Source organism: Daphnia magna, linkage group LG3 (genome assembly GCF_020631705.1).
Source record: "Daphnia magna isolate NIES linkage group LG3, ASM2063170v1.1, whole genome shotgun sequence".
Lineage (NCBI taxonomy): Eukaryota > Metazoa > Arthropoda > Branchiopoda > Diplostraca > Daphniidae > Daphnia > Daphnia magna.
Window position 1 is genome coordinate 5632060 of NC_059184.1, and position 25247 is coordinate 5657306.

At 40.1% G+C, this 25247-nt stretch overlaps 7 protein-coding genes across 8 annotated transcripts; 5 read left to right on the forward strand and 2 right to left on the reverse strand.

Moving 5' to 3' along the window:
* The first annotated feature begins 151 nt into the window (after window positions 1–151).
* LOC116919532 (chromosome-associated kinesin KIF4) lies at window positions 152–4984 on the forward strand. The gene is made up of 15 exons (XM_032925552.2): window positions 152–420; window positions 485–886; window positions 947–1183; window positions 1247–1481; window positions 1601–1980; window positions 2043–2281; window positions 2344–2708; window positions 2766–3113; window positions 3171–3475; window positions 3537–3689; window positions 3749–3874; window positions 3934–4076; window positions 4137–4506; window positions 4595–4707; window positions 4784–4984. Exons 1-15 carry the CDS (start codon window positions 391–393, stop codon window positions 4890–4892), a joined length of 3555 nt encoding a protein of 1184 aa, XP_032781443.2. The 5' UTR covers window positions 152–390; the 3' UTR covers window positions 4893–4984.
* Window positions 4985–5240: 256 nt separating this feature from the next.
* On the reverse strand, window positions 5241–6948 carry LOC116919538 (DNA-(apurinic or apyrimidinic site) endonuclease). Its single transcript, XM_032925560.2, has 6 exons — window positions 6470–6948; window positions 6131–6401; window positions 5966–6066; window positions 5837–5879; window positions 5571–5754; window positions 5241–5498 (listed from the first exon to the last, which is right to left on the reverse strand). The coding sequence occupies exons 1-6, from the start codon at window positions 6779–6781 to the stop codon at window positions 5381–5383; spliced, it is 1029 nt and encodes a 342-aa protein (XP_032781451.2). The 5' UTR covers window positions 6782–6948; the 3' UTR covers window positions 5241–5380.
* Window positions 6949–7617: 669 nt separating this feature from the next.
* Window positions 7618–9018, forward strand: LOC116918500 (endoplasmic reticulum-Golgi intermediate compartment protein 2-like). The gene is made up of 7 exons (XM_032924222.2): window positions 7618–7720; window positions 7787–7942; window positions 8002–8218; window positions 8305–8386; window positions 8504–8555; window positions 8611–8785; window positions 8868–9018. Exons 1-7 carry the CDS (start codon window positions 7618–7620, stop codon window positions 9016–9018), a joined length of 936 nt encoding a protein of 311 aa, XP_032780113.2.
* LOC116919534 (serine/threonine-protein kinase SIK2-like) lies at window positions 8868–18370 on the forward strand. Of its 2 annotated transcripts, none has more exons than XM_032925555.2 (7): window positions 8868–8974; window positions 12962–13078; window positions 13204–13267; window positions 15880–15995; window positions 16076–16246; window positions 16385–16508; window positions 16586–18370. In XM_032925555.2, the coding sequence occupies exons 2-7, from the start codon at window positions 13043–13045 to the stop codon at window positions 17788–17790; spliced, it is 1716 nt and encodes a 571-aa protein (XP_032781446.1). In that variant the 5' UTR covers window positions 8868–8974; window positions 12962–13042; the 3' UTR covers window positions 17791–18370. The 2 variants fall into 2 exon arrangements, with proteins under 2 accessions (XP_032781446.1, XP_032781445.1); XM_032925554.2 differs by lacking the exon at window positions 8868–8974 and adding an exon at window positions 10300–11450.
* LOC116919539 (39S ribosomal protein L41, mitochondrial) lies at window positions 18291–19113 on the reverse strand. Its single transcript, XM_032925561.2, has 3 exons — window positions 18809–19113; window positions 18639–18739; window positions 18291–18576 (listed from the first exon to the last, which is right to left on the reverse strand). Exons 1-3 carry the CDS (start codon window positions 18981–18983, stop codon window positions 18358–18360), a joined length of 495 nt encoding a protein of 164 aa, XP_032781452.1. The 5' UTR covers window positions 18984–19113; the 3' UTR covers window positions 18291–18357.
* A 448-nt stretch (window positions 19114–19561) lies between these two features.
* Window positions 19562–22962, forward strand: LOC116919536 (V-type proton ATPase catalytic subunit A). The gene is made up of 12 exons (XM_032925556.2): window positions 19562–19718; window positions 19791–19884; window positions 20156–20268; window positions 20329–20556; window positions 20620–20814; window positions 20879–20973; window positions 21041–21312; window positions 21377–21503; window positions 21578–21826; window positions 21897–22103; window positions 22182–22371; window positions 22461–22962. The coding sequence occupies exons 1-12, from the start codon at window positions 19716–19718 to the stop codon at window positions 22551–22553; spliced, it is 1866 nt and encodes a 621-aa protein (XP_032781447.1). The 5' UTR covers window positions 19562–19715; the 3' UTR covers window positions 22554–22962.
* Window positions 22963–23216: 254 nt separating this feature from the next.
* Window positions 23217–24110, forward strand: LOC116919540. The gene is made up of 3 exons (XM_032925562.2): window positions 23217–23511; window positions 23596–23727; window positions 23820–24110. Exons 1-3 carry the CDS (start codon window positions 23475–23477, stop codon window positions 23918–23920), a joined length of 270 nt encoding a protein of 89 aa, XP_032781453.2. The 5' UTR covers window positions 23217–23474; the 3' UTR covers window positions 23921–24110.
* The last annotated feature ends 1137 nt before the right edge of the window (window positions 24111–25247 follow it).

Here is a 25247-nt window from a genome sequence, read left to right on the forward strand (position 1 = left end):
AACCAGAGTAATAGAATACTTGTATAATAATAATTGTATTCTATTACTCTGCTATTACTCTGCTGCTGCTGACAAAAATTGCTCTGATTTCTGTTTTGAAATCTGGCAGCGTTGTCACAAATAAGATATCTGGCAACCCTGGTGTTTTCAAAAAATAAAAAGGTAAAGAAAGGTTTGAAGAATAAAGTTGGCGGGGCGGTTGCAAGCATACGTATTATACTAAGTAATTTAAATCGAATTGAATTTTATAGAATGCTTCATGATGTTTTAGTTTGATGTTGTCAATATTTTGACTTTAGAGAACGCAATTTTATTATAGAGCTCGTTTCATTTGTTAACAAAGTTGTAAGTAGCAAGTGTAGCAAGTGTTGCAAGTGTTGTAAAGTAAAAATGAGTGACAAAGCTATACCCGTTCGAGTGGTACGTTTGGTTTTTGCCTCGTAATTACGTATTTGGTGCTACCATTTTAATCATATTTTTGCAGGCAGTAAGAATACGGCCTTTAGTCCCCAAAGAGATAACAGAGGGATCCCAGCATTTTATTACCAAAGTGCTGAACCAACCACAAGTGACGGTCAAAGGTTCAACCGAAGCATTCACCTACGATTATGTATTTGGTCCAGAGGAAAGCCAGATCCAAGTCTACGAAACTGCTGTTATGAAGATAGTGGGCAAAATATTCAAGGGTTACAATGTTACCATTTTGGCATATGGCCAAACTGGCTCAGGGAAAACATTTTCTATGGGAACTGCTGACATGGTGAGCACCACAAGTGCAGTTCTGTCTGATAACAGTGGAATCATCCAACGAGCAGTCAAAGATTTATTCCACAAAATGGATGAAGATGCAAGCCTTACATTTGATATCAATGTCTCTTTTCTTGAGGTGCAGTTTTTATTGTTTAATTTGTTTGCATTGGTTTTAACTAACTTTTTTTTTCCCTAGCTCTATATGGAAAAAGTATATGACCTTTTGTCTAAGTCTAGGAATGAAGAAGTAGATATCAGAGAAGATCCCAAAAATGGAATCAAAATCAATGGTCTAACTGAAACCCCAGTTTCCACATGGGAAGAAACATTAAAGTGCCTAGAAAATGGTTCTTTGAACAGGCGCACAGGAGCAACTGCTATGAATCACCAGAGCAGTCGATCGCACGCTATTTTCACTCTTACCATAAATCAAGTCTGTTTCATATGCTCTTCAAGAAATGACAGTACATAAAAAGAATTTCCTTTACTTTTCTAGATCAACAAAGACAGTTCGTCAATCGTTAAAACCTCAAAATTTCATTTGGTTGATCTCGCGGGATCTGAGAGAGCCAGTAAAACGCATGCAGTTGGGGAGAGATTCGCAGAAGGAGTCAACATTAATAAAGGACTGCTATCTTTAGGAAATGTCATTAGTGCGCTATGCGAAAGCAATCCTAGGCATATTCCTTACAGAGATTCTAAACTCACGCGGCTTCTTCAAGATTCTCTTGGTATTTCCACCCTCTTAATTTTTATTATTTTTTTTAATTTGTTTTTAAAGCTGATATAAGGCAATTTCAGAAAGTAATAGTAATATGACGATAATTTAACGATACTCCCATTGTCCTAGGCGGTAATTCTCATACTTTGATGATTGCTTGCGTGAGTCCAGCCGACTCGAACTACGAGGAAACACTGAGCACGCTGCGATATGCCGACCGCGCCAGAAAAATTAAAAACAAACCAATTGTTAATCAAGACCCGACAATTGTAGAAGTTATGGCTCTACGGGCTCAAGTCCAGCAGCTTTTGGCAGCAAATAGTAATGGAAGTACAAGCTTTGCTGAAGTTGAACAACTTCGTCAGCAACTTAAATTTGCAGAAGAAGAGAAGATACATCTCACCCGTGCTCTTCAGTTAGCATTGGAGGAAAACACAAACATGTGCGAGAAAGCACTTCTGGCAGACGCTGCCAACATGCAAATGAAGCAGAGGCTGGAAGAGTTACAGGTATTTCGCTAACAAATCTGCCAGCTGTCCTAAGGTTAGATAATAGGTTTTTTTATTTCTAGATACAAGCCGTAAACTTGGACCGAACGCTCGGAGCCATGAACCAAACTTTTAATGATACCGGCGATTCTAGTGTTCCGAAAGCAATAGAGCAAATGTTGAATTTGAAGTCTAAGATTGATGAAATCCAAGATGTTCAAAGGAAAGGCGAAATTGAACAAGTCAACCACGACATGCAGAGTTGTATCGCATCCGACAAAGAAAACAAAGACAGTGATTCCGAATCGACAGGATCTCCAAAGTATGATTTTCTGAACTGAACACATGATTGCTGAATGATCATTTCCTTACTGCACATTACAGGCGTCTGTCAAAGTTGGGAGCTGACATGGCACTCAGGCAAGCTGCTTTGAGTAACGATTTGAAGGAGCTTAATGCTCAATTGGCTCTAAAAGTTCATATGGTCAATAAAATGACTCAAGATCAAGAGGGGCCGTACAGTACAGTTAAAGCTCATTATGATGCAACAGTGAGTGAACTGGAAAATCAAATCGCTGCTTTGCAGCAAGAAAAGGAAGAACTAGCTAGCCTCTTAGCACAAGTTAGTGGAAATGTTAACGCGTGTAAAATATCCGAACAGCGAAGGAAGCGGCTCCAGGAACTCGAACCGCAAATCACCGAGTTGAAAAAGAAGATCCAGGAACAAGCGAACATCATCAAACTTAAACGTAAAATAAAACTTTCTTTAAACCACCTTCGTTATAACCATTGATTCGTAACCGCAGAGAGAACTGAAGAGCAGTTGAAAAAATTCAACAACGATATTCAAGCGATGCGGGCACAAAAAGTAAAGCTTGTACGGCAAATGCGTGAAGAGAATGAGAAATTCAGGACGTGGCGCCAGCAAAAAGACCGTGAGGTGGCTCGACTAAAGGATCAGGACCGTAAACGCCAAGGCCAACTCCAAAAAATGGAAGTGCTGCATGCCAAACAACAGAATGTTCTTCGGCGTAAAATGGAAGATGCCATGGCTGTCACCAAGCGGCTAAAAGAGGCCCTTAGTTTGCATTCAACAAAACCAAACAAATCTTCAAGTGCATCGACTACATCTGAAAACGACCAGCGAATCAAAAGTATTGGTCATTCAACAGCTTTTTCCTTCAAATTATTAATCATTTGTTCCATTTTAGCTTGGTTGCTGGGCGAACTCAATTTGCTTATCAAAACCAAAGAAGCTGAATTGGCACTCGATTCCTTGAAGGAGTCGAGGCGAACTTTAGCTACACGTCTAGGCAAACTTGAAGCTAAACTCGCCAGCTTTGACCAGAATGACGCTTTCCTCCAAGCTCTGAAGAGTGAAATCACGAATGTTGCAGCAGATATAGAATTACGTAGTGAACAAATTAACGAACTAAACCAAAAAATTGCAGCAGCGGATTTGGAAAACAAGGCGAAAACTCGGCTGGATTATTTGCAGACTATGATTGAAGCTAAAGTATAGTTTTTTTTTCCACATTTAAAAAAATTTTTGACTATTTTAAAAATAAATTTTGAAGGTTGCCTTGAAAATTTTGCTCGAAGAATCCGTGGCTGCACGCGTGGAAAACTTCACGCTCAGTTCAGAGGTAGAAGACTTAAGGAGCGAACTTGATGATCTTCAACGACAACAAGACGAAGCATTGCATGAAATTTCTAACTATAATCTGGAGGTAAACTTTCTTTTGCGTATTCGATGTAATCTGGTAAATTTTTTAAAATTTTATTATAGAATGTGCAAATGAAACAAAAACATCAATCCGAAATAAGTAAAATAAGCCGCGACTACGAGGAGAGGATGTTGACTCTCATCAGACAACTACCACCAGTTGGACTGAAGGAATCTGCAGATCATAAGGTTAAATGGTGCTAATAGCATTTTAGCCGAAACGTTCATCTTATTAAATTTGAATATAGATAAGTGAAAAAGATATAATGGAACGTTTGAGGATTCAGCAAGAGGAATTAGAGCGTTGCAGTACTTTGCAAGAGCAACTGCATTCGGCATTGAATGAAATCGAAACGTTAAAGCAGCAAAAACCTCCATTACTGGAAATGAGGTAGCCACAGATCCTTCTATTTCATTTGTTCTCGTCATTATTCAACAAATCGTTCTGCAGGGCCCCACTTTTTCCCTCCAAACCCAAAAAGCCTAAAACCACCCAACGCAAGCCGAGTCCCGTCCCTGTGGATGTCGACGATGTTGAGGAAATTGACGACTACAATTCGGATGACGATCCAGAGTGGCGCAACACTCCTATGGCTAGACGGATTAGGAAGCTCAAGGAAGAAGATGAAGCTCCTCCGAAAATGTTTGATCTCGATAAACATGCCAAGAAAATTGGCAAGCGATTAAGTCGGAGTCATTGCTCGTGTAGTACAGGAGGCTGCAAAAGTTGTATCTGTTCAAGGGATAATCGCGCATGCACTATTGAATGTGGATGTAGTGCTTCAGGAGTTTGTAAAAATGTTACCACAGATAATGTGTTGGTAAGGGTTTTTTTTATTTATATTTATTTATTTATTTAAGTACTCGTGCTTAACGCACTGCATGAAATATTGACCTTTTCTTTAACAGAAGGAAGATCAAAACCGAATTCAACAACAGGAAGAACAAAACCGGATGTTGAACGAAACGTTTGATTTGGGTCGTAAAAGAAGTCAGCCTTCTTCCAAGGAAAATTCCAGAAAGTAAGTCTTTTTTTTTTTTTTGTACAACTACCTTGCCAAACCTGCCATTAACAAATTAAATTTTTTGTTCTTCTAGTGGAGATGATGTAGAACACGATCTGTCGGGAACTCAACCGTTGAAAAAGAGTCGTATAGGTCTTAGTAAATTAACAAAGAAAGGGGGCTTTTTTGATTCGAGCGCCTAAGTATATATTTTTTTCAGTTCTTATTCTTTTGGGGGGTTTGGTCTTCGGTTTTAACTTGAGTTTTTAAATACACAAGCTAGCTTTTGTTGTAATGTCTGAGTAGTTTAGATGCCAAAGACTTCCTTATTACATAATGTATTCTTAGGTACTGACGTCCTGTTTCCTGGTTAAGAACTTAAAAACTATGGTTCTACACAATCCTCGTAAGCCATGTTATCTAGAAAGTGACGAAATGGTTGCTTTATCTAAAGCCAAATAAGAGTTCTTTAAGAAAGAGGTATTTAATTTTTCAACAGGCAATCGTTTGAAGAACGATGAGACACAACATGTCTAGCCTCCAAATTCGCCTTTCGGTGCAAATTTACGTTTTATTTTTTCCTTGTATTAATGGAAGTTTTCTTGCAAGTATTTTCACTCAATCAGATTGAACAGCATAATCGAGAAGGTCAAAAAGATGCCAGTGACAGAACGATATTGGCTGTGCGAAATCAAAGATGAAGAAAGGAAACGACGGGACAATGATCACTTCCATAAACTTCGCTGCGGATGCAACAGTCACAAAAATTCGCCATTAGTTTCTTGGACAGCAAACAATAATCTAATCGCCTAAGGAAAAAAGAAAAAAACGCGAACATGCTCAAGAAAAATGTCGGGAGTTTTTGTTATACGTTTAGTTACCATCCAATATTCTTCTTACGAGCATTAGCCATATAGGTCCAGAAAGTGTAGGCACCCTTCACGTCCGGATGCTTCTGCCTGAAACAGTCAGTGAGGGCAGCTGATTTGAGTAATTCAGAAAAACCGTCACGTTCTTCTTGGGTAAACCCAGCATTTCTTTTATTGGACTTGGGATGCGCAATATCTGTTTAATTATTATTTTGGTTTAACGATAATTCGATAAGTAAGCTTGAAATAAAGTTAGGAAAGCATTGTTCTATAAATACCGATTTCCTGGTGCGCTACATTCATGTCTCCGCAAATGATAACCTGAAACAGTGTATGTATGAAGTAATAACTAAGTACATAGTAATTAAGGAGTTGTGCCATAAATAAATTATAAACCTAATGCATACTGGTTTCTTTGAGTCTAGATCTTTAATAAGTTCTTGAAACTTTGGGTTCCATTTCAAACGCTTGTCAAGTGTGACTAATTTTCTTCCAGAGTTTGGTACATCTATTACAAAAATGTTGTTGTACATCCATTGAAAAAATAAATAAATAAGAATAAGTTCACTTACAAACATTGACTACATAAAATGTGTTATACTCTGCTATGATCAAACGGCCTTCTTTGTCAAATTCAGGAATTCCAATGCCATAACTCACTGTGTCAGGTTTCACCGTGGTATACAAACCAAGGCCAGCATGGCCATCTGCCTCTGAAAAACACCAGTATGTGTGATAACCTGGTACCACAACTTCTTGAGGAAGTTTAGATTTTGAACATTTTGTTTCTTGCAGGCAAAGAATATCAGGATTTTCATGTTCCAGGTAATCCAACCCTCCCTTCTAAAAATGAAATATATAGATATAAGATTTCTTGGACAACTGTTTTGAAGATATGTTTCCTCACAAACCTTGATCCAAGCACGCAAGCCATCAACATTCCATGTAACAACTTTAGTATTCCACTTTTTTCCATCTGGGGTTTTTGAAGTGTTGCCAAAATCTTGTTCATGGAATTCTGTGCTTGTCTTATTTTGAAAAACTTGGGTAACTTTAATATTTTCGGCATCAGTCGATGAGTTTTTTTTTCTTTTAGGTTTCTTTTCATCGGCCGTCTTCGATTTTTGCTCTATTGGGTTTCTTATTTCGCAGTCCGACTCCAAATTTCCATCATCACTAGGATTTCGAGAGGAATCAACTTTAATTTTCTTTTTTGGTGGCATTCGTGATGAACACAGATGTTTCAAGTTTATATTATAAGCAAGGGCCAAGGAGAAGAACCACGAACTATTTATCGGTTAAGGTATCAACAACAACGTTTTTATTAGTCCTACTCGGCTGCTTTGAATTGATGGCGCCGACTATTTGTAGTCAAACGCGACACCTTGCGAATTTACGCAGAAATTGAAGCAAATACCTGCTAATACAGATGCAAATGTGATTGAAATGGTGAAATGTAATGATGAAAATATTACTTAGTGGACACAAATCTTTTTCAAAGAGGTGATTTTCTACACTTACTGGAATTCTTTAACTAAAAGTTAAGGATTCTAAGATACTCTTAATTAAAAAATACAAGGAAACCCTGTTTTTGCTTAATCTTTATTTAGGTTTTCGAAGCAGTAGCAGTAGCGAGCGCCAGATGGTGTCATCGTAACCCTTGTTTTTCCTCTGATTAGTTTTTGCCAGGTAACGCGTCTGGCGTTTCACCGCCATAGGAGGTATACGAGTTTACATGCCTTAAGCATTAAGTAGGCCTTGCTGTAGGAAGCACCTAATCTAAAAAAAAAAAAAAAATGTGTTATCTTCAAGTCATGTTTGGTTAGATGGTTAGATTGAGTTCCCAGCCGTTAGAGTTTTGACAGTTAAAAGTAAAAATATAACAAAAACGAGTTTAACAAAATATGATGTATGGCCTTCAGGAAAACAGTCAGTGTTTGATACAGAACGATACTCAACTATCCATCATTCGCTCTTGTCCGTCATCATTTGTGTGATGAAAGCACTTGATAAAAATTATTAATATTTCACACACTCAATTTATTACATCTTGCTCAAAATGCAACGACGAAGGAAAGATAAAATAAAAGCGGTGATCGAACTTGATGCCTTTCCTAAGGTTCCAGATACTTACAAAGAAAAAACAATGTCAGGAGGCACAAGTACATAATTATCAAATTAGTTATGATACAACACCAATTTAACCTCACCATGTTGTGTTTTTCTAGTTTCCCTCATCTGTGTTTTCATCATCATGTACTTAGTTTTCTCAGAAATCAAAGATTTTTTACATTCTGGAGTGAAATTTCATTTTGTTCCCGATGATGATCTTGACACTAGAATGGACTTGAACGTTGATTTAACAGTTGCAATGCCCTGCCGATGTAAGATTGTGTAATTCTACTTCTTGGTATTTCTTTTTCTTTATAATTCTTTATTACAGATATTGGAGCAGATGTTTTAGATTCTACAGGGCAGAGTGTTGTCAGTTTTGGTCATCTTACAGAGGAAAACACCTGGTTTCAGTTAAGCCCTAGACAGAGAAACCACTTTGAGGCTGCTCAAAGGCTCAACAGTGTTCTCAGAGATAAACCTCATGGAATCCAACAGCTGTTGTGGAAATCTGGCTACCAGCAACTCTTTGGAGAAATGCCATCAAGGTCTGAAGTAGAAGAACTAAGAAATACATGAGATGAGAAGTTTTCTTATCAATTGCTAATACATGCATAATAATGTCTCAATGTAGGGAAACTGTGCCAAACCAGCCTTCTAACGCCTGTCGGTTACATGGCAAATTACAATTGACAAAGGTGGCGGGTAATTTTCATGTAACAGCAGGGAAAGTTCTACCTTTGCCGATGCGCGCGCACGCTCACTTATCTCCTATGATAGACGATGAGAGATTCAATTATTCACACAGAATTGACAAATTTTCGTTCGGACAGAGTTCGTCGTTGGTACAACCCCTTGAAGGTGATGAGGTGATCAGTGATAAAGGTATAGTTACATTATTTACCTTAACACCAATTCAAATTAACCCATTCCTTTATAGGTGCCATGTTATTCCAATATTTCGTGACGGCCGTTCCGACGGAAATCGAATCGCTTGTTTCCGCCTCATCCGGAATCCATGGGTCACTAAAAATGTGGCAATATTCAGTACGAAACCAATCAAGGGTTGTTGGTCATGAAAAAGGGTCCCACGGGATTCCAGGAATTTATTTCAAGTGAGAATTTTAAAAGAATTTCTATCACCCTCTCAGTCAGATTTCTTTAAATCTACATAATGATCTTTTGTTATTTAATCAGATACGACGTGGCTCCCTTAAGAGTCCGTGTTGTTCCAGACGCACCGCCTCTTCTGCGCTTTGTTCTCCGCCTTTGTGCCATCGTAGGTGGCGTGTATACGTCAGCAGGTAAACAAACTCACGCTTACCCCTCCCCGCTAGTATGTCTTTGATGGCGGGAGAAAACGACGAAGTGGATTTGAAGGAAAGTAGGGGGGAGGGGGGCACGTTCCTTCGTTCCACTCCTCGATGGGCAACCATCCAACTGAGTCGTCTCGGTTGAAACGTATTCTTTGTTGCATTGACGTCAGAGCGCCAATACGAGTGATTGGTCAACGGGTTGTCTGCGCGTCACGACGCGTTTGACACAGGCCAATAAAACTATGCGAGCGCTTCCTTTGTCAAAGGATTAATCTATGCCGTAGGTTTGGCTCGTTCGATTCTTACACGTCAACTCCTTCGCTGTACGATGAAAAGCATAGCGTCAAGTCGAAATCAGTCTCGTGTACACTCACAGTAGATGAGGAAGATTTCTTTAGTTTCTTTATTCCCTTCGCTTTTTTTTCTTTTGCTATATATTTGCGCAGCTCGATGCACTGTAGCAAGAATTAAAGACAGACTCTAATTCCCTTTCTCTGGTTTGTTATTTGGTCTCGTTACAGGTATCGTTCACAAGATGATGCAAGGTGTTTATTGGTTGATTTGCTCCCGTTGTAATACTTGGAGCGATGCCAGTTACGTCCAGGCTTTGTCTTGAATCGGCTATCGGGAAGTTATTATCTATCAATGCCAGTCCATAAAGTTTCCGGTTGTCTTGTCTTTTATTGTGACTTGCAGATACATTGTGTGTACATGTCCCTATGGTCTTCTACAATGTTGATGCCACATCGACAGTATGGAGATGTGATAACAACTAGTGGCACGTCCTTCATGTTTTGTTTTTTAACCCATATAGATTATACGAACTGATATTCCCTGCTAAGAACAGAGAGAAAGATTGCGTGAATCCGTTTCTTTTTTTGCGTTGTAAATAATTGCCGATCGATGGGCAGCTGCTATCTACATTGATTGGTGCGAAGAATTGAGGATTAGACCAGTTCGTTGACAACGAAAAAAAAAAAAAAAGAACGACTCTTTACTAATAAAAGGAAGCTGCGCGTTCCACGTTAACCGAATGTGATGGATGTTAGAGCTGTAGGTAGAGTGAAGGTCCTCCTTTGAAAGCCGATTAGAACCATGTCGTTAGAGCATCTTAGCTACCTCCTCGTCCCCTTCCGCTCTTCTTCCAACGGTTTTCTAGAGTAAATAGTCGATTGCGTTCTATCGATGCGAACGGATAGCTGAAAACATCCATGGTGGAAGGGAATAGCGTACAAAACCAATCGATAAAAGCCGCAGCGGAGTCGGTAACCGACGTCACGCCATTGACGTCATTGCTGACGCAAGCTTCCTCCCACTGCCACCCTTCCTTTTAGGTTTTCTGCTTCTCATAACATGGGAGGAGGAGCACTCGTCTCTTCCACCTGCCTTTTGGTGGGATGTCAACTCAGAAATATCCTCCTTCGCCTTTTGCTCCGCTTCAAGCTCGTGGAAGCATAGTCGAGAAAACACAGTCGGCCACTGTCAGTCGTGTCGAAAACATAGCCTTGCACAAGTTTCTCTAGCATTCTTTTTCGGCCGTCTCTTCTGTGGATTTCGGAGTGCGACCTGTCGCCTCATGATGTTTTATCTTTTTTTCAAAGTTTGAATGCCATTGTCTCAAACGAATCGCAGTGCGAGGGCTTGTGCACGTTTACCACGACACCAAGAATGAAAACGATCGTCAACACTCCTCTGGGAATCGTTGGGTTCAGATGGAAGTGGAAGGGGCTGTAAAAGGTGTTTGCCATCTTTTGGGACCGATTTCGGCCGCCTATTATTGTTTTCGTGCCCAGAAAGTGCGCTTGACTTGTGGCCACTGGCCGCCTTCTTACCGTCTCGTTTCTCGTACTGCCCTTCGTGACTATTTTGCCATTACTTTCAAGAGTCCAGTGTGTTTTCTATCCTTCGCTTTAGAAACATTGCTTGGCAACGGATCTCATTAGTGCATAGCTACAACGACAAGCCAAATACCTCCACAAACAACAGCCCTGCAGCTTCCAACGCAGATATTGCAAAGAAAAGAGAAAAGAATAACGCATTAGAAAGAAAAGAAGCTAAAAGGAGGAGTAAAAATAAGAGAGAAAAACTACGAAGGGTGAGAAGCGGAATCCTATTTCGTTTCTAAAGGGACCAAACGTTGGAATGAGCTGACGGAATTGTATGTCTTAGTCTGAGCTCGTCTGCAACAGATTGCAGAACAACACAGCAGACAGAAACATCGGGCTCAAGATAGACGACTAATCATATCAGTGACCTGATCTACTCGAACTTCGATGAAGGACGTATGAAGATGGTGAAGATGGAGCAAGTAGGTAGCTGTGGTAGCAATGGAAGTGACGGAGGAAGCGCAACGGGCAACAAAACCAATCCTATCCGTGTAGGTTTCTACGACATCGAACGAACTATTGGACGCGGCAATTTCGCTGTTGTCAAACTGGCTAAGCACCGCATCACCAAAACAGAGGTAAATCAATGTGCGTCGAACTCATCGATCGGTTTTCGAAAGCTATCGCTCTCCGCTTATTTATTATACGTTAGCAGCGTTGCCCCAACGACGCTCGATAGTTTGAGTAGTACAAATATTGCCGTCAAAAACGAGAATAAATTCGATATTCTTTGCGCTTGCGGCCAGAACATTCAATATTTTGATATATCTCGATAAAAAATTCATTTTGCTAATTATTCTCGTCGTGGAATTATACTTTTACAATAGCCGTCGTTCAATTATGTGTTCCCATCCCAGAGGCACAAAGGTAGATTCTAGAAGAGCAATTAGAGGAAATAATAAGTCGTCATTCATACCGATGCGAAAATCTTTGGCGGGCGTTTCAAATCATTCAATTTCTGCTCGACTACCTGGCCCTTCTCTGCAGCAAAGTTTTTGTAGGACTTTTCCTCGGATACGGTGCCTGTTATTTTTACGTCTCTACGCAGCTACAGCTCTTGTTGCACTTATTTATACCTTTTCCCCACATTTTCCTATTCGTTTTCCCATTCCCGCATTCTCCGTAGTTTTCACCCATTTAGTACAGTATGAACAAAAACAAATTTTTATTCTCAGTGTAGAATAAAATAGCTGAGATTCACCATCCATTCTAGTAAATACGTGAAGTTAAACCACAAAACCAACTAAAATTATTATAGATCAAAACACGAATTGGCTTTATTTGCACTTTAAACAAGACACATGTCATCCAAAAGTCACGCAGTACACATAGCGAGATTTGATCTTTATTCTAAGGTTGATCAACGAACGATAGATTCAACGTCTGTAAAACTTTGCTACCGTTCAATAAATCCCCATCCAAAGGTCACACACGGTAGAAGCTTGAGTGCCGTCTTTCTTCGCTTGCCTTTCAATTCCTTTGTTCGTTTTTGTTTTTCTACAACGCCAATGTCAGCACTATGTTTTAAAATCGATAAACAAGACGAATAGCGGGCAGTTTTTTTTTTCTCTGACGTTTTAGATTAAGTCTGGACTAACTATTAGGAATTAACCAATCGAACGATGCACGATCAACGCTAGTTTTCAAATTCGTATACAATATACGTAGCAAATTGCTCTTTTTTTGCGACACGCATTGAGATAAATCTCTTGTTCGATGTATGCCCATTTAACGATAAATCATTAATGACATCAGAAGCTACCAGCATTAACTCTTGATGTTTGGGGTGAGAGAAAAAACACGTAGGTTGCAATTCGAAATTCGTCAACATTTTGGCAAAACAATCGTTGAACTTACCGGTAGAAAAGCAAACTGTCAAAATAGACTACACAATCTTTGTCCAATGGGACTGAAAAAAGAAGCCAGTAAGTTTTTTATGGGCTAGTGTGTATGGTGGAATTGCTTTTATGGCCTCTCCGGGGGGCGATTTGGCGTCGTTTGCTTGTTATAAGTGAAATTTTCGAGAGAGACACCACCATTCTGAACAGCTATTTAATACCCGTTCGATTGCGTGTTTAAATGCTTATAGGTGGCGATCAAGATTGTGGACAAGAGCCAATTGGACGAAGGCAACCTTCGTAAACTTTACCGCGAGGTCCAAATATTGAAGATGTTGCGGCATGACAACATCATTCGTCTTTATCAGGTGAGTTCATTAAAGTTTTCGTGAACTTAAAAAAAGTTCAAATCTTCAAAAAGCTTTATACGTATAATTAACACTCAGTAACAATAAAATATCACGGGTCTGATCATATCGCTTCTGTTTTTCAGGTGATGGAGACCAAAGATATGCTTTACCTGGTGTCCGAGTACGCAAGACAGGGGGAAATATTCGGTAAGTCTTCTCAATATGTTGCTTTACCTTTTCGTGTCTTCTTTGATTACGGTTTCCTCGCTCGCTTATATGATGGCTCCCGTCCTTAATGGAATGGAAAGACCTGATTAAATCAAAAGGTCTCATGACGATCGCCGTATTGTCACCTTACAATGGCAGAAGAATTCAGGTTTCAGAAGCCAAACAGATCGAATAGTATTGACTGATTCACCCTAACGTTTAACGAAACAGTAAAAAGGCAGAAAATTTAGGTTAAAAGGCTCCCACATAAAGTTTTATCAGCACTTTTCCGGAGAAACTGATTTATTGTCCCGGAGGAGGGAGAGGACTGGCGGGATGTCAATACCAAGCGATTTTTATTTGGCTATTATTATGGAGATTTTTGTTGTACGCTGTCGGCGTCTAGTTCTCTAAAAAGGTCGTCGAGCAACTCACGTCAATGGTAGCCGTCTGACGTCAAACGTTCTTCACGTTTGTCCCAGATTTCTGTTGGGAACTGATTGTTAAAGGAGACGCGACGCTCGAAAGTGGATAACCCAGTACGTGCTAAGCCGTTTATTGATCTGTTGACTCTGAATTCTTTAAAGAAAAATCCTGATTTCCCGCGCCTTGTATTTGTTTCGTGTTGTTTCTCGTTGAATTATAGCATGACGTAAGAAAATTATTTTTTAAAAATTCCTTGTTTTGGCAAACGAACTCCGATAGCAAAAAATTGGCAAGAACCGATATGCTGCAACTTAGCAACCTTTGGTTGGTGTGCATATGTACCGGGCAGACTTGTTTCGCTTTCTATCGTCGTCTACCAGGATTATTCTAATTGAAAAGCGTTGGGGGGGATTTTCGTCGTCTTCTGTACGCTACGCCACCCAGTGCAAAGGACGGAGGAATCCTTTGAAAGCGGAGCTTTTCAATGACGTCAAACGAACACGTCAAACTTTGTTAAAGACATTTTTGGAACTCCTACACGTTGAACCTATCCCCCTCTGACTGCGCTAGAGTCAGTTGAATTATCATACTGAACTATTGTTTAACGAAGAGCAGAAATTTGAAGCCCATTGCCAAGCGTGGGATCATAATGCAATGGGAGGTGCCCTTTGAACTGCATCTTGTACATGCATTTTTCATGGATAATTCCAATCGACCTTAGGGGACGGTCCACCTTGCCGGGACTTGTGAATCACGACTGTAAACTTTCGTCCAACTCTCACTCCAGTCTCCAGTCCTTGAATCTAGCCAGCAGATGCGTTCGGTGACATCGATCCTATAGCGTATTCTCTGTCTGTTGGAAGCCTCCTCCTACAGCCCTACTATACCAGACATCCATAAATAAACGAGCCCTCATTCTCCCGATTTGAAAACAAACATCACCATCCGGCAGCGAGCATGTCGTAGAAGCCGACCAGATCGAATAAGAATTTACGTTAGGGAGGGCATTGTGTTCTGCAGAAGATCAGTCGTGACAATAAAGCACGACTGCTTCTGTCGTGACGAAAGTTATAGAAATACATAAAAGCTGAAAAAGCTGAAATGCCAAATCAACCGTAGTATGCTTTTGAATTAGTCAGACGGAAAACAGCTAATGAAAATGGCAAAGTGCTAATGACAGCCCCTTCTCCGCATAAATAGACATTGGTTTTCCAGTTCGCTTTTCTTTAGTTTGCCCTTACCATGTTTCGGACGAAACATGGGAAAGTTAAGAACAAATCTCTTTCCCCTTCCTGTGTGTCTATGTCTCTTACCCGTGTGCGCATTCCTGGTAATCAAACGGGGAATAAATTTTGGAAATAACTTATGAAGTGTAGTGAAAACACGAACAAAACAAAAAACAAAAAAAAAAAAAGATTGCCCGGGAAAAGGATCTATAGAGAGAGTTTTTTGGACGCCGTTCACATTTAAGAAACTGAGCTGAGAGCACGTGACAGTTGACGTCATTAACGATGAGACAAGACGTCCTCTGGTTCGGTCATGAGCTGAGAATAGCTAGAAAGATTTGACTTTTCCTTCCTCAGTTCTTATTTCAGGCCATTTTGGAGTTAAACATTTTTCTTATCGCTTTGGACGAAATCGACGATCCGACCCAAATTGAAAACAGATTTGCCATTCGCGTGCCCGACTGCCACTCTACTCTGTTCTAAGTGCTGGGTTTGATAAGACTAAAGTTGAAGAATAGTACCTAGTTGAATTGAACTAGTGGGGCTGTAGGCGTGTGATAAAGGTCAACCTCTTCAAGTCGATCTACGTCATCATCGTGGTACGCCCACGTAAGTACGTCACCGAAAAAGTAACCCTCGAAATTTAGACCGAAAAAGGTCAGAGACGCATTTTATCGCGTTCCGACGGCCGGTCTTTTCTGCGCTGTTTGCAAGTCGAGTTCCGTGGGCTACAACCAACGTCATCCGCCTTTTGTGTTTGCCTGTTGACCAAAGATTTCAGGCGTGGGCGATGTTAGATCCGGATCGAGAGGGGGTTGGGATCGCTCACGTCTGACAAGTCTTTTACGTCAATGTTTCTGTTGTCATCTGACGGACGTCATACAGACGGCGACGGTCCTTTTGTTGAATTTTTTGGCTTGACTGGATATTATTTTCGTGATCTCTTTTTTCTGGCAATAGAATATATCGCGAGGCAGGGGAGAATGTCTGAAACGATGGCTCGTCGCAAATTCTGGCAGATTATTTCGGCTGTTGAATATTGTCATCAGCGGCAAATCGTCCATCGAGATCTCAAAGTAAATCATACGCTTGATTCTTCCACGCTACTGAATCTATTTCGTTTATCTGACATTGTTTTTCCCCCATTTTTCTAAAGGCCGAGAACTTGTTGCTGGATGCGCAAGGCAACGTCAAGATCGCTGATTTCGGTTTCAGCAACTTTTGGTCGGCTGGCCGTCATCTAGAGACGTGGTGCGGATCGCCTCCCTATGCAGCTCCCGAAGTCTTCCTCGGGCAAAAATACACCGGCCCTGAAGTCGACATCTGGGTTGGTATTCAATACTAGACCTACTAGGCTTAGTGGACAATCGTCATCGTTGTGCATATCGATCGCCTTTTATTTTTCTTCAAAAATGATTTAAATAACGTCTTGTTGTTTTCTTTTGTTTATCGTGAATTTGTACAGAGCTTGGGCGTGGTGCTGTATGTTCTGGTCTGTGGAGCGCTACCGTTCGACGGCGCCACGTTACAGGCGCTTCGCGATCGAGTCCTATCCGGACGATTCCGGATTCCCTACTTCCTGTCAGCAGGTGAGCGGTTCATTACTCATTCCCTCGCCTCGTTCATGCACTCATAAATACTGATTTCATTTATTTCGTCAAACAAGATTGCGAGTCACTGATCCGGAAAATGCTGGTAGTGGATCCAACTAAGCGCTGTGGCCTCCAGCAGGTCAAACGGCATCGCTGGATGCTAACGGAAGCTCCATGCATACAGGAGGAGTCAGTATTTCTGGAAGGTGCGATTAGAAACGAACCGGATGAAGCCGTAAATGAACAAATTTTGCGATTGATGCAATCTCTCGGCGTCGATCCCGTGAAAACGAAGGAGTCGGTACTTCACCAACGCTACGATCACCACGCCGCCATCTATTATCTGCTGCTGGAACGGCGGATGCATTTATCGGCAACAGGAGAACTACCACAATCTTCGCAATCAAAGCAAAGAAGATCAGTTATTGAAATGACGGCTACTGCGTCCGACCAGCCGGTTTTACCAGTCACTAGTGCAAGCCGACGCCCGCCTTTATGGACCCACAGTCCGCCTCTTCGAGACTCGGCATGTGGCGATAGCGTCGATTCGGAAAGAGGATCCGTAGGTGGATCGCTCCTTTCTCCTTTGATGGAATCAATACCACCTTTACCTGCTAAAGTAGTCAAAAGCAACACCTACTCCGTAGACGAAGGAGTCGAGGATTGGTCGGAATCATGTCCGTCTCCCATGGGCAGCGCAGGATCGACTTTTGAAACTGCGATAGCGGGTGTATCGACATTAGAGTCACATCAGCAGACTACCGAACAGCAACAACGATTGCAAGGTTTAGAACTTCCTGCTTTGTTCCATGAGGGACGACGAGCCTCTGACGGACTAATGTGTCAACCGGCGGGAACGGCGCAAATTCCTACCAGCCCACGACGAATAACCGCTCCGGAAGGTTCCTCTAGTGGGGGAGGCGGTGCAATGATGCTTGCCGAAACTCACCGAGAACACAAAGCCCTTTGTTTACAGTTTAATCGGGAAGAACAGTCGAAGCTGGTACAAAAACAGCAACAACAACAACGAACCAGGCCGGTTTTGCGCCAAGTCTCATACAAACTAGCCCAGCAACAACCGGTGCAGTTAGGAACGCCTGTTTCGGCCCAGTGCCATCCCATTGCCGAGGCGGAAGGAAGTTTGGAAGTTTCACCCGATCACGATCCAGACGATCCTAAAATGACGGCTATGATGATGAAAACCACCTCCGAGTTGGATGAGTGGTGCCGATTGCCCTCGTCTCTAGCCGCCTGCAATCTAAGTCCCACACCACCATGAACAAATAAATAAATTCATTGCAAACGGCTGAGAAAAACCTGAGGGGAATCTGAAAAGAACTTGATGTACACCATCTCCCCTTCCCTCTACGTCGTAATGTACACAAATAAACTACTCGTTCTAGGCGAGCAATCAAATCCTTATGCGGCCTGAGTTGTGTCAAAAAAAGACCCTTGTTATTCCAGTATCTCAAATCATCTTTCCCTTTTACCCATGCCAGTTTTTTTCATTTGTCGTTTTAGAAACGATTCGTCCAGGATATGAAAACAATGAAAGACCCTCATGACGATGAGGAATGCACTTTTTTTCGAGAATTATCATGCTGTTATACTGACGATACGTGAATTAAGTCAACACCTAGTCAAGCAATAACCTTTGACAAACAGTCCTTTTCTGTATCAAACGTGTTAGCGACGAACCCTGCCCCACAATATCACACATATTATTATATATTATATGAATGTTGTCAATACCCTGTATCAGAAAGATATGGTTGGATATCTATGTTGCTCTGTGTATTCTAACTGATCCACAAGTGGAAACTTAATGAGAAATAAAGACATTTATTCATACAATGTCACTTCTTATTGATACGACTTTTTCTTTAGCTTCTTCAGGTGAAAGGCTTTCTTCAGGACTGGGATGTAAGGGCTGGTTGTCAGGTCCAAGTTTCGCCAATTTGAAGTCTTCTGTTATTTTCTTAACGTAGACAGCACCAAACAATTCTTCAGGAGTCATTGGTGGTTGCACAATATCATTAACACGGTAAGAAACATATGGTTTCAACTAGACAAAAAAATTACATCCCGTTTTGTGAAATTTATTATGAAAAAGCTGAAAATATCTACCTTGAAACCAGTCAAGTCTGGAACAAGGATTTCAGGAACCAGCTCATTGATTTTCACAAAAGACGTCCCAGCTTTATAACCAATAGGTCTAACTCCATAGTCTAAAGAAATAAAAATAAAAAAACATATTAGCATATACTTATGTGTTTCATCTGTCATTTACAGTTTACTGTGAATAGGAACATCAGGATGGGGATTTTTCGCTTGTCGTGCTTTAAAATCTCTGGTCCCTCGTTTGTTGAAAATAGGGAACTTTTTGAAATTGCGTTTTCCACACGCGCAAACTGAGGTCGAAATTCCACGAACAAATTGTTTTCCCAGTAGCGAAAGCACACTTGGTTCCATTTTTTCACTTTTTTATGTTCGAGGTTCTCTCAATTCTGTTTATAATACCACAGTCTGTGATAATACGAAAAGCTTGAGCTGAAAAAAAAACCACATTTGCAGTTCGTCTGTTCGGATCATGGGGTTGAGATGAGAGTCAGATTTCCTATTACAGAAAAAAACTTCATAGTTCTTACTTCCAAATGAAAAAATTTATTTAAAAAATATTATTCTTTAATAAAATTATTTTTCTAATTATAATGAAAAATTAAATGTCACACTTTTTTCTGATAATTTGGGTGAAAATCTTCAGGGATTTTGCGAGATCGGCTGAAAATTGAAAGCGTCTGATTTTACCCCATCTACCAAAAATTCCTCTGCACGAACTTGTATTTCAAAAAGGGAATCGTGAAAAGGATTACTGACTTATCAGTGTGAAGACTTTTGGCATTTCTTTTTTACTAAATAAAGTAGAAAACTTAACAGATTAGGGTAACCATCTACATTTGCGTTCTTCAAAATATCATTCGTTTGTAGACGTGGTCGGCAATAGATGGCAGAACGGAAGTTCACGAGTGACAAGTTTCAAGTTTTTGATCTCTTTTTCTCTGCTCAAGTCGCGTGACCACTCAGCTGACTCTGACACCCCATGACTAGGATTCCGACTTGATTCGAGAGCGATTCACTCGATACCAAAGTCTTGTCATCAGCTTCCTCGTTTTAAAGCTCACTTGAACAAAACTTCTTGCAAAAATGGTAGGAAAACTATTTTCTATGCGTGAAAAGTTGACATCGGATAAATATGTAAGCGTTTACTAATGTATATAGGCAGGTGCTATGGATAGAGCGGCGAAGCTGCCCAAACTTGAAGATGAAGAAATGGAATCAAAGTACGGATACGTCTATGCGGTTTCCGGCCCTGGTATGTTGAATTTTAATCAAATTTTTTGCTACCTAAATTCCTGTAAATTAACAATCAAAAAACAAATATTTTTTCATGGCAAGAACTTTTAATGTGATGATAGTGCAGCAGCTTTTAGAGGCTCTTGCTTGCTGCTTATTACATATCTAAATTATTTTTCAACAGAAATAAAAAAGCCAGATTAAAGTTTATATATATAGATACAGTTACAAAAGTATACAGGAAAGTGCCTTTAGTTTTACATATGCTCCTTAACAATCATCTTTTATAGTTGTGACTGCCCAGAAGATGTCTGGTTCAGCTATGTACGAATTGGTGCGAGTTGGCTATTCTGAACTTGTAGGAGAAATTATTCGTTTGGAAGGGGACATGGCCACCATCCAGGTCAGTCTCTAGTCATTCATAATATGTCACCAAATAATAGCAAAAGCGGAACTTTTGTAGGTATACGAAGAAACCTCAGGTGTCACAGTAGGAGACCCCGTTCTAAGAACAGGCAAGCCTTTGTCCGTGGAACTTGGTCCTGGCATCATGGAATCTATTTTCGACGGTATTCAACGTCCACTTAAGGACATCAACGAACTCACCCAAAGTATCTACATTCCACGTGGTGTTAATACGCCAGCATTGAGCGTCACCGCGGAATGGGATTTTAAGCCGTGCAACATTAGGGTGACTGAACTTCATTCCAAAGAAACTATAATTTTTTATTATATGTTATTTTATGTGTTAAAGGTTGGAAGCCATGTAACCGGTGGCGATATCTACGGAACGGTTTTTGAAAATCGGATGGTTAAACATAAAATGATGCTTCCTCCGCGTGCGAGAGGTACCGTTACATGGATCGCTTCTCCTGGACACTACCATGTTACTGATAAAATCTTGGAGGTTGAATTTGATGGTGAAAAGACCGGTTATTCCATGTTACAAGTAAGAACCGACGCATGGTGTTGTTGATAGGGTAACTACAGTCTATCAAATTTCTCTTAATTAGGTGTGGCCGGTACGTCAACCGCGTCCAGTAGTTGAAAAGCTTCCAGCCAATTATCCTTTGTTGACAGGACAGCGTGTGTTGGATGCTCTTTTCCCGTAAGAATCATATTTTAATTTTGTTTACCTTCGCAGCCTAAGTTAACATACATTTATCTTTCCTCAGCTGCGTCCAAGGTGGTACAACTGCCATTCCAGGCGCCTTTGGTTGCGGTAAAACTGTCATTTCGCAATCACTGTCCAAGTACTCGAACTCTGACGTAATCATTTACGTTGGTTGTGGTGAGCGTGGTAACGAAATGTCTGAAGTACTTCGTGATTTCCCTGAGTTGACATGCGAGGTTGATGGCATTACCGAATCTATCATGAAGCGTACATCCCTGGTAGCAAACACCTCAAACATGCCCGTGGCTGCCCGTGAAGCTTCCATCTATACGGGTACAATATTTTAGCCTTTTCTTAAATAGTACGAGATAACAGTTTTGGTTTCATCGGTCGTTAGGTATCACCTTGTCTGAATACTTCCGTGACATGGGCTACAACGTCTCCATGATGGCCGACTCTACATCACGTTGGGCAGAGGCTCTTCGTGAAATTTCCGGTCGTCTTGCTGAAATGCCTGCCGACAGGTATGTTCATTTTCTGATACGTATTTTATTTTAGCTGTCTTCATAATTGGCGATTCATTCCCCTTTTTCAACAGTGGTTATCCAGCATACTTAGGTGCTCGTTTGGCCTCCTTCTATGAGCGTGCCGGTCGTGTCAAATGCCAGGGTAGCCCGGAACGTGAAGGCTCTGTGTCAATCGTCGGTGCCGTATCTCCACCTGGTGGTGACTTTTCAGATCCCGTTACATCCGCTACGCTGGGTATTGTCCAAGTATTTTGGGGTCTTGACAAGAAATTGGCCCAACGTAAGCACTTCCCCTCTGTCAATTGGCTAATCTCGTACAGGTAAATAGTCCCAAATATTCTAGAGTTCTGATTTAGTCATTGGTTTTCATTAAAAAAATTTTTTTTTTAGCAAATATATGCGGGCTTTGGACGATCACTACGAGCGTCATTTCCCCGAGTTTGTCCCTCTTCGTACCAAGGTTAAGGAGATTCTTCAGGAGGAAGAAGATCTTTCCGAAATCGTTCAACTTGTCGGCAAAGCCTCTCTTGCTGAAACAGATAAGATTACCCTGGAAGTCGCCAAATTACTAAAAGACGATTTTCTACAACAGAATGGGTATAGAAACATATTTAGCCTTATTGATATTATATTATTACCAGCTAATTAATATATAAATTGATTTTGTATTGGCAGATACTCGGCTTACGATCGTTTCTGTCCTTTCTACAAAACTGTGGGTATGCTACGAAACATGGTTGGTTTTTACGACATGGCCCGACATGCAGTCGAGTCCACTTCCCAGTCAGATAACAAGATCACTTGGGGAACAATCCGTGAATCTATGGGCAATATCCTATACCAGTTGTCATCCATGAAGTTTAAGGTGTGCTCTAATTTCATTTCTCATTGGAAAGATTATTTTTATTATTTATTCTTTTAAACACTAATATTTTATTTTATTATTTCTAAAAGGATCCGGTTAAAGACGGAGAGGCTAAAATCAAGCAAGACTACGACGAACTGCATGAGCAGATGCAACAGGCCTTTAGGAATTTGGAAGACTAAAAAGATACAATAACCACCCTGTGTGTTAGTTTTCCTCTTCGCAGATTATAAAGAAACATCCGTAGCTCATTCTGCGTTTCTTAAAAAATTGTTTCGCAGCCAAGGCAGGTCTCTGTCATTAGTTGACTTTTTTTTTATTTTATCTACTTGTTTTCTTGTGTGTGTGTATATGATTTATTTTGGATTTTTTTTCTTGGTCCTGGAACACAATAATTCCATTTTTGTCATATGAAAGAGCCATCACCCAAATTCGATAATTGTTGTTACAGAGCATAACAAATCTAGGAGATTAATGCATGGAACATTCCTGATGGACAAAGTGCGTCTTGTTTCGGATCACGTATTGGAGGAAATAACTTTTCTCTCTATTCGTATTTCTATGGGTGTTCAATAAAACTGCGAAATTAGATAGTTCGGAACTTACATGGTCGCCAAAGGTGCCGATATGAAATTCCCCACATAATTTTTTACTTATGATTTTAAAAAATTGGTGCGGTGCAATTAGATATCGCGAAAAAAAACTGAATTGTACGGTATTGTAGATAGACAAAGTGATGGTAAGTAACAAACTTATGCATTGTTAATTACAGAAAATTGCATTTATTTAATAATAATAATTTTGAATTCACTCAATTCAGGCCTCGCTCTCGCTTTGTCGAAAGAGTTATTAGACCTGCTGTTGCCAACCACTGGATGCCAACGGTAAGTACTGTACATTGCCTTAAAACATCAAGGCATCATTTCCGTTGCTGCTAAGTAAACACGAACGAGAAAAAATTGACGAGTTCCAACAAGATAACCATCTTATCTTCCATATTAGCCCACGGATCCATATAGCCAGATGTGTTTAGTATCGATGTTCACTAACCGACAGTATTCCACATTTCATTTCGAATCGAACAAGCGAGAACAAAAGAAAACATGTGCAATGCATGTGCTGCCCTGTGCACATGCTGTGGTTAGAATTTCTAAAAACATTACTTTACTTTTGTTTCAAAATTTGAACAGTAAAAATTAAATTAATATTTTGAACTTTTAATAGGAAAGATAACCAAGTGGATTATAATTGCTGTTATTATTTTCTTCACGGTTACCATCATAACTAGTTGCATTCTTCTGTTGGGTCCAGACGACGAGCCTTCTTCGACTTCGTCAAGTCCTACAGTCCAATTTGGTAAAATGTCTTGACGTTTTTTAGATTACGTCTTATTTATACATTTTCTTTAATTTGCTATAAAATCATAATGCTTGTTTTTCCTGTAATAGACTTACTCCAGGACTCAGTTATTTTCAAAGCTATGGGAAGCAGTAAAGAGCCGCCATATCCGCCTGAAAATCTCCGTCAATTACCGAGCTATCAACAATAAACGATTTTGTTAATTTGATAAATGTAACCATTAGCCTGCTTATACGGCTTCGAGGATGGAATATAACTCATTATACTGGCAGACATGGTAAAAATGTGAAGGAATTGTCAACTAAGTTGTGAAAAATTCCCTGACGCTGTGTCTTCTTTAACATGTTTATCAAATCAATAAATCAATATCTGTATTTGTATCTATGAATCATCCATGACGAAATCGAAAAATACAAAAAACAAAAACAAAAAAAATAGACAGGATATGCTTATCTTGACAGGTCGGCGGATTTAAACCAACAGTTAGGAAATACTCGTCTTGTTATTTCTCTCTAGATGAAAATGTACGCGCGATGAATACCGGAGATGGCTGCAACAATTTTCAAGTAAGCGCAGCAAATGCAAATATTAAATGTAAAGTCATCATGTCAGCCTTGTATTCGGACTCGTATGCTTCAACTGTAATTCATCAATTATCCTGGATGACCACTGATCCTGGATTACGTCATAAATAAGTGGGTTGACGTAATTCTCAGCCCATTGCAGAGACAAGGAAAAAGAGAGAGGATCGCAGGGAATTATATCCTCGTTTTATCTTATCGGTACCCATGCAACCAGCCGAACCAGCTATAGATTATTTCGTGTGCTTCTTGATGGGACTAAATTTTTTTTTTATTGTATATATATACGCAATACCAATAGCCTACCCTAAAATCGACATTAGTTCAGTGTAACGGACGGAGCAAATTCTGAAGTCACGTTTTAATTTATAAATATTTAAAATGTGTTTAGCATGCTGTGCAGCATGCATGTGTTGTGGTAAGCATTTGTTCTAATTTGTAATCCATTTTTTATTACCTTTTTTTCGTATTTTAACAGGAAAGCTGACCAAGTGGATTATCATAGGTATCATCATATTCTTTGTCATCACAGCCGTCGTAGTGCCATGTGTTCTTTTATTGGGTCCTGAAGATCCGGAATCGACAACCCTTGAGCCATTAGTAACAAAGGCCATCAATCAATTAGGTAATGTTATAAACATACAGTAGATAAGGGAATTCGAATAATCATCACAATAACTCGTTATCACGCTGACTAATTGGTTTGTTTGGTTTCTTGGTAACAGATTTTAATTTAAAAGATTCAATAATATTCAAAGCTATTGAAGACAACATCAATTAAACGTCGCTGTGAGCCAGTAAGACTACCAAAAACGCTTTCCATACTTATTCAACCTATAACTCACGGATGACGGATGAACTAATATTTCCATTATCAAAGTTTTGAAATGATTTCTTGTTTGAAAAAAATACAGTATTCGTAATAATAAAAAAGAA

Excerpts from the sequence above, each read along its gene's own strand:
- LOC116919539 (XM_032925561.2), bottom strand. The coding sequence starts at position 18,983 with ATGGAACCAAGTGTGCTTTCGCTACTGGGAAAACAATTTGTTCGTGGA. Across the intron at positions 18,740-18,808 it reads TCCTGATGTTCCTATTCACA|ACTATGGAGTTAGACCTATT; the intron begins GTAAACTGTAAA and ends TTATTTCTTTAG. Across the intron at positions 18,577-18,638 it reads CAGACTTGACTGGTTTCAAG|TTGAAACCATATGTTTCTTA; the intron begins GTAGATATTTTC and ends TTTTTTGTCTAG.
- LOC116919532 (XM_032925552.2), top strand. The coding sequence starts at position 391 with ATGAGTGACAAAGCTATACCCGTTCGAGTG. Across the intron at positions 1,981-2,042 it reads AGAGGCTGGAAGAGTTACAG|ATACAAGCCGTAAACTTGGA; the intron begins GTATTTCGCTAA and ends TTTTATTTCTAG. Across the intron at positions 4,507-4,594 it reads TTACCACAGATAATGTGTTG|AAGGAAGATCAAAACCGAAT; the intron begins GTAAGGGTTTTT and ends TTTCTTTAACAG.
- LOC116919534 (XM_032925554.2), top strand. The coding sequence starts at position 11,271 with ATGAAGATGGTGAAGATGGAGCAAGTAGGTAGCTGTGGTAGCAATGGA. Across the intron at positions 11,451-12,961 it reads ACCGCATCACCAAAACAGAG|GTGGCGATCAAGATTGTGGA; the intron begins GTAAATCAATGT and ends AAATGCTTATAG. Across the intron at positions 16,247-16,384 it reads GCCCTGAAGTCGACATCTGG|AGCTTGGGCGTGGTGCTGTA; the intron begins GTTGGTATTCAA and ends GAATTTGTACAG.
- LOC116919536 (XM_032925556.2), top strand. Across the intron at positions 20,557-20,619 it reads TTAAGCCGTGCAACATTAGG|GTTGGAAGCCATGTAACCGG; the intron begins GTGACTGAACTT and ends TATGTGTTAAAG. Across the intron at positions 22,104-22,181 it reads GATTTTCTACAACAGAATGG|ATACTCGGCTTACGATCGTT; the intron begins GTATAGAAACAT and ends TTGTATTGGCAG.
- LOC116919540 (XM_032925562.2), top strand. The coding sequence starts at position 23,475 with ATGTGCAATGCATGTGCTGCCCTGTGCACATGCTGTG. Across the intron at positions 23,512-23,595 it reads TGCCCTGTGCACATGCTGTG|GAAAGATAACCAAGTGGATT; the intron begins GTTAGAATTTCT and ends AACTTTTAATAG. Across the intron at positions 23,728-23,819 it reads AAGTCCTACAGTCCAATTTG|ACTTACTCCAGGACTCAGTT; the intron begins GTAAAATGTCTT and ends TTCCTGTAATAG.
- LOC116919538 (XM_032925560.2), bottom strand. The coding sequence starts at position 6,781 with ATGCCACCAAAAAAGAAAATTAAAGTTGATTCCTCTCGAAATCCTAGT. Across the intron at positions 6,402-6,469 it reads GCTTGCGTGCTTGGATCAAG|AAGGGAGGGTTGGATTACCT; the intron begins GTTTGTGAGGAA and ends TTTCATTTTTAG. Across the intron at positions 5,499-5,570 it reads CGTAAGAAGAATATTGGATG|GCGATTAGATTATTGTTTGC; the intron begins GTAACTAAACGT and ends TTTTTTCCTTAG.
- LOC116918500 (XM_032924222.2), top strand. The coding sequence starts at position 7,618 with ATGCAACGACGAAGGAAAGATAAAATAAAAGCGGTGATCGAACTTGAT. Across the intron at positions 7,943-8,001 it reads AGTTGCAATGCCCTGCCGAT|ATATTGGAGCAGATGTTTTA; the intron begins GTAAGATTGTGT and ends TCTTTATTACAG. Across the intron at positions 8,556-8,610 it reads TGAGGTGATCAGTGATAAAG|GTGCCATGTTATTCCAATAT; the intron begins GTATAGTTACAT and ends ATTCCTTTATAG.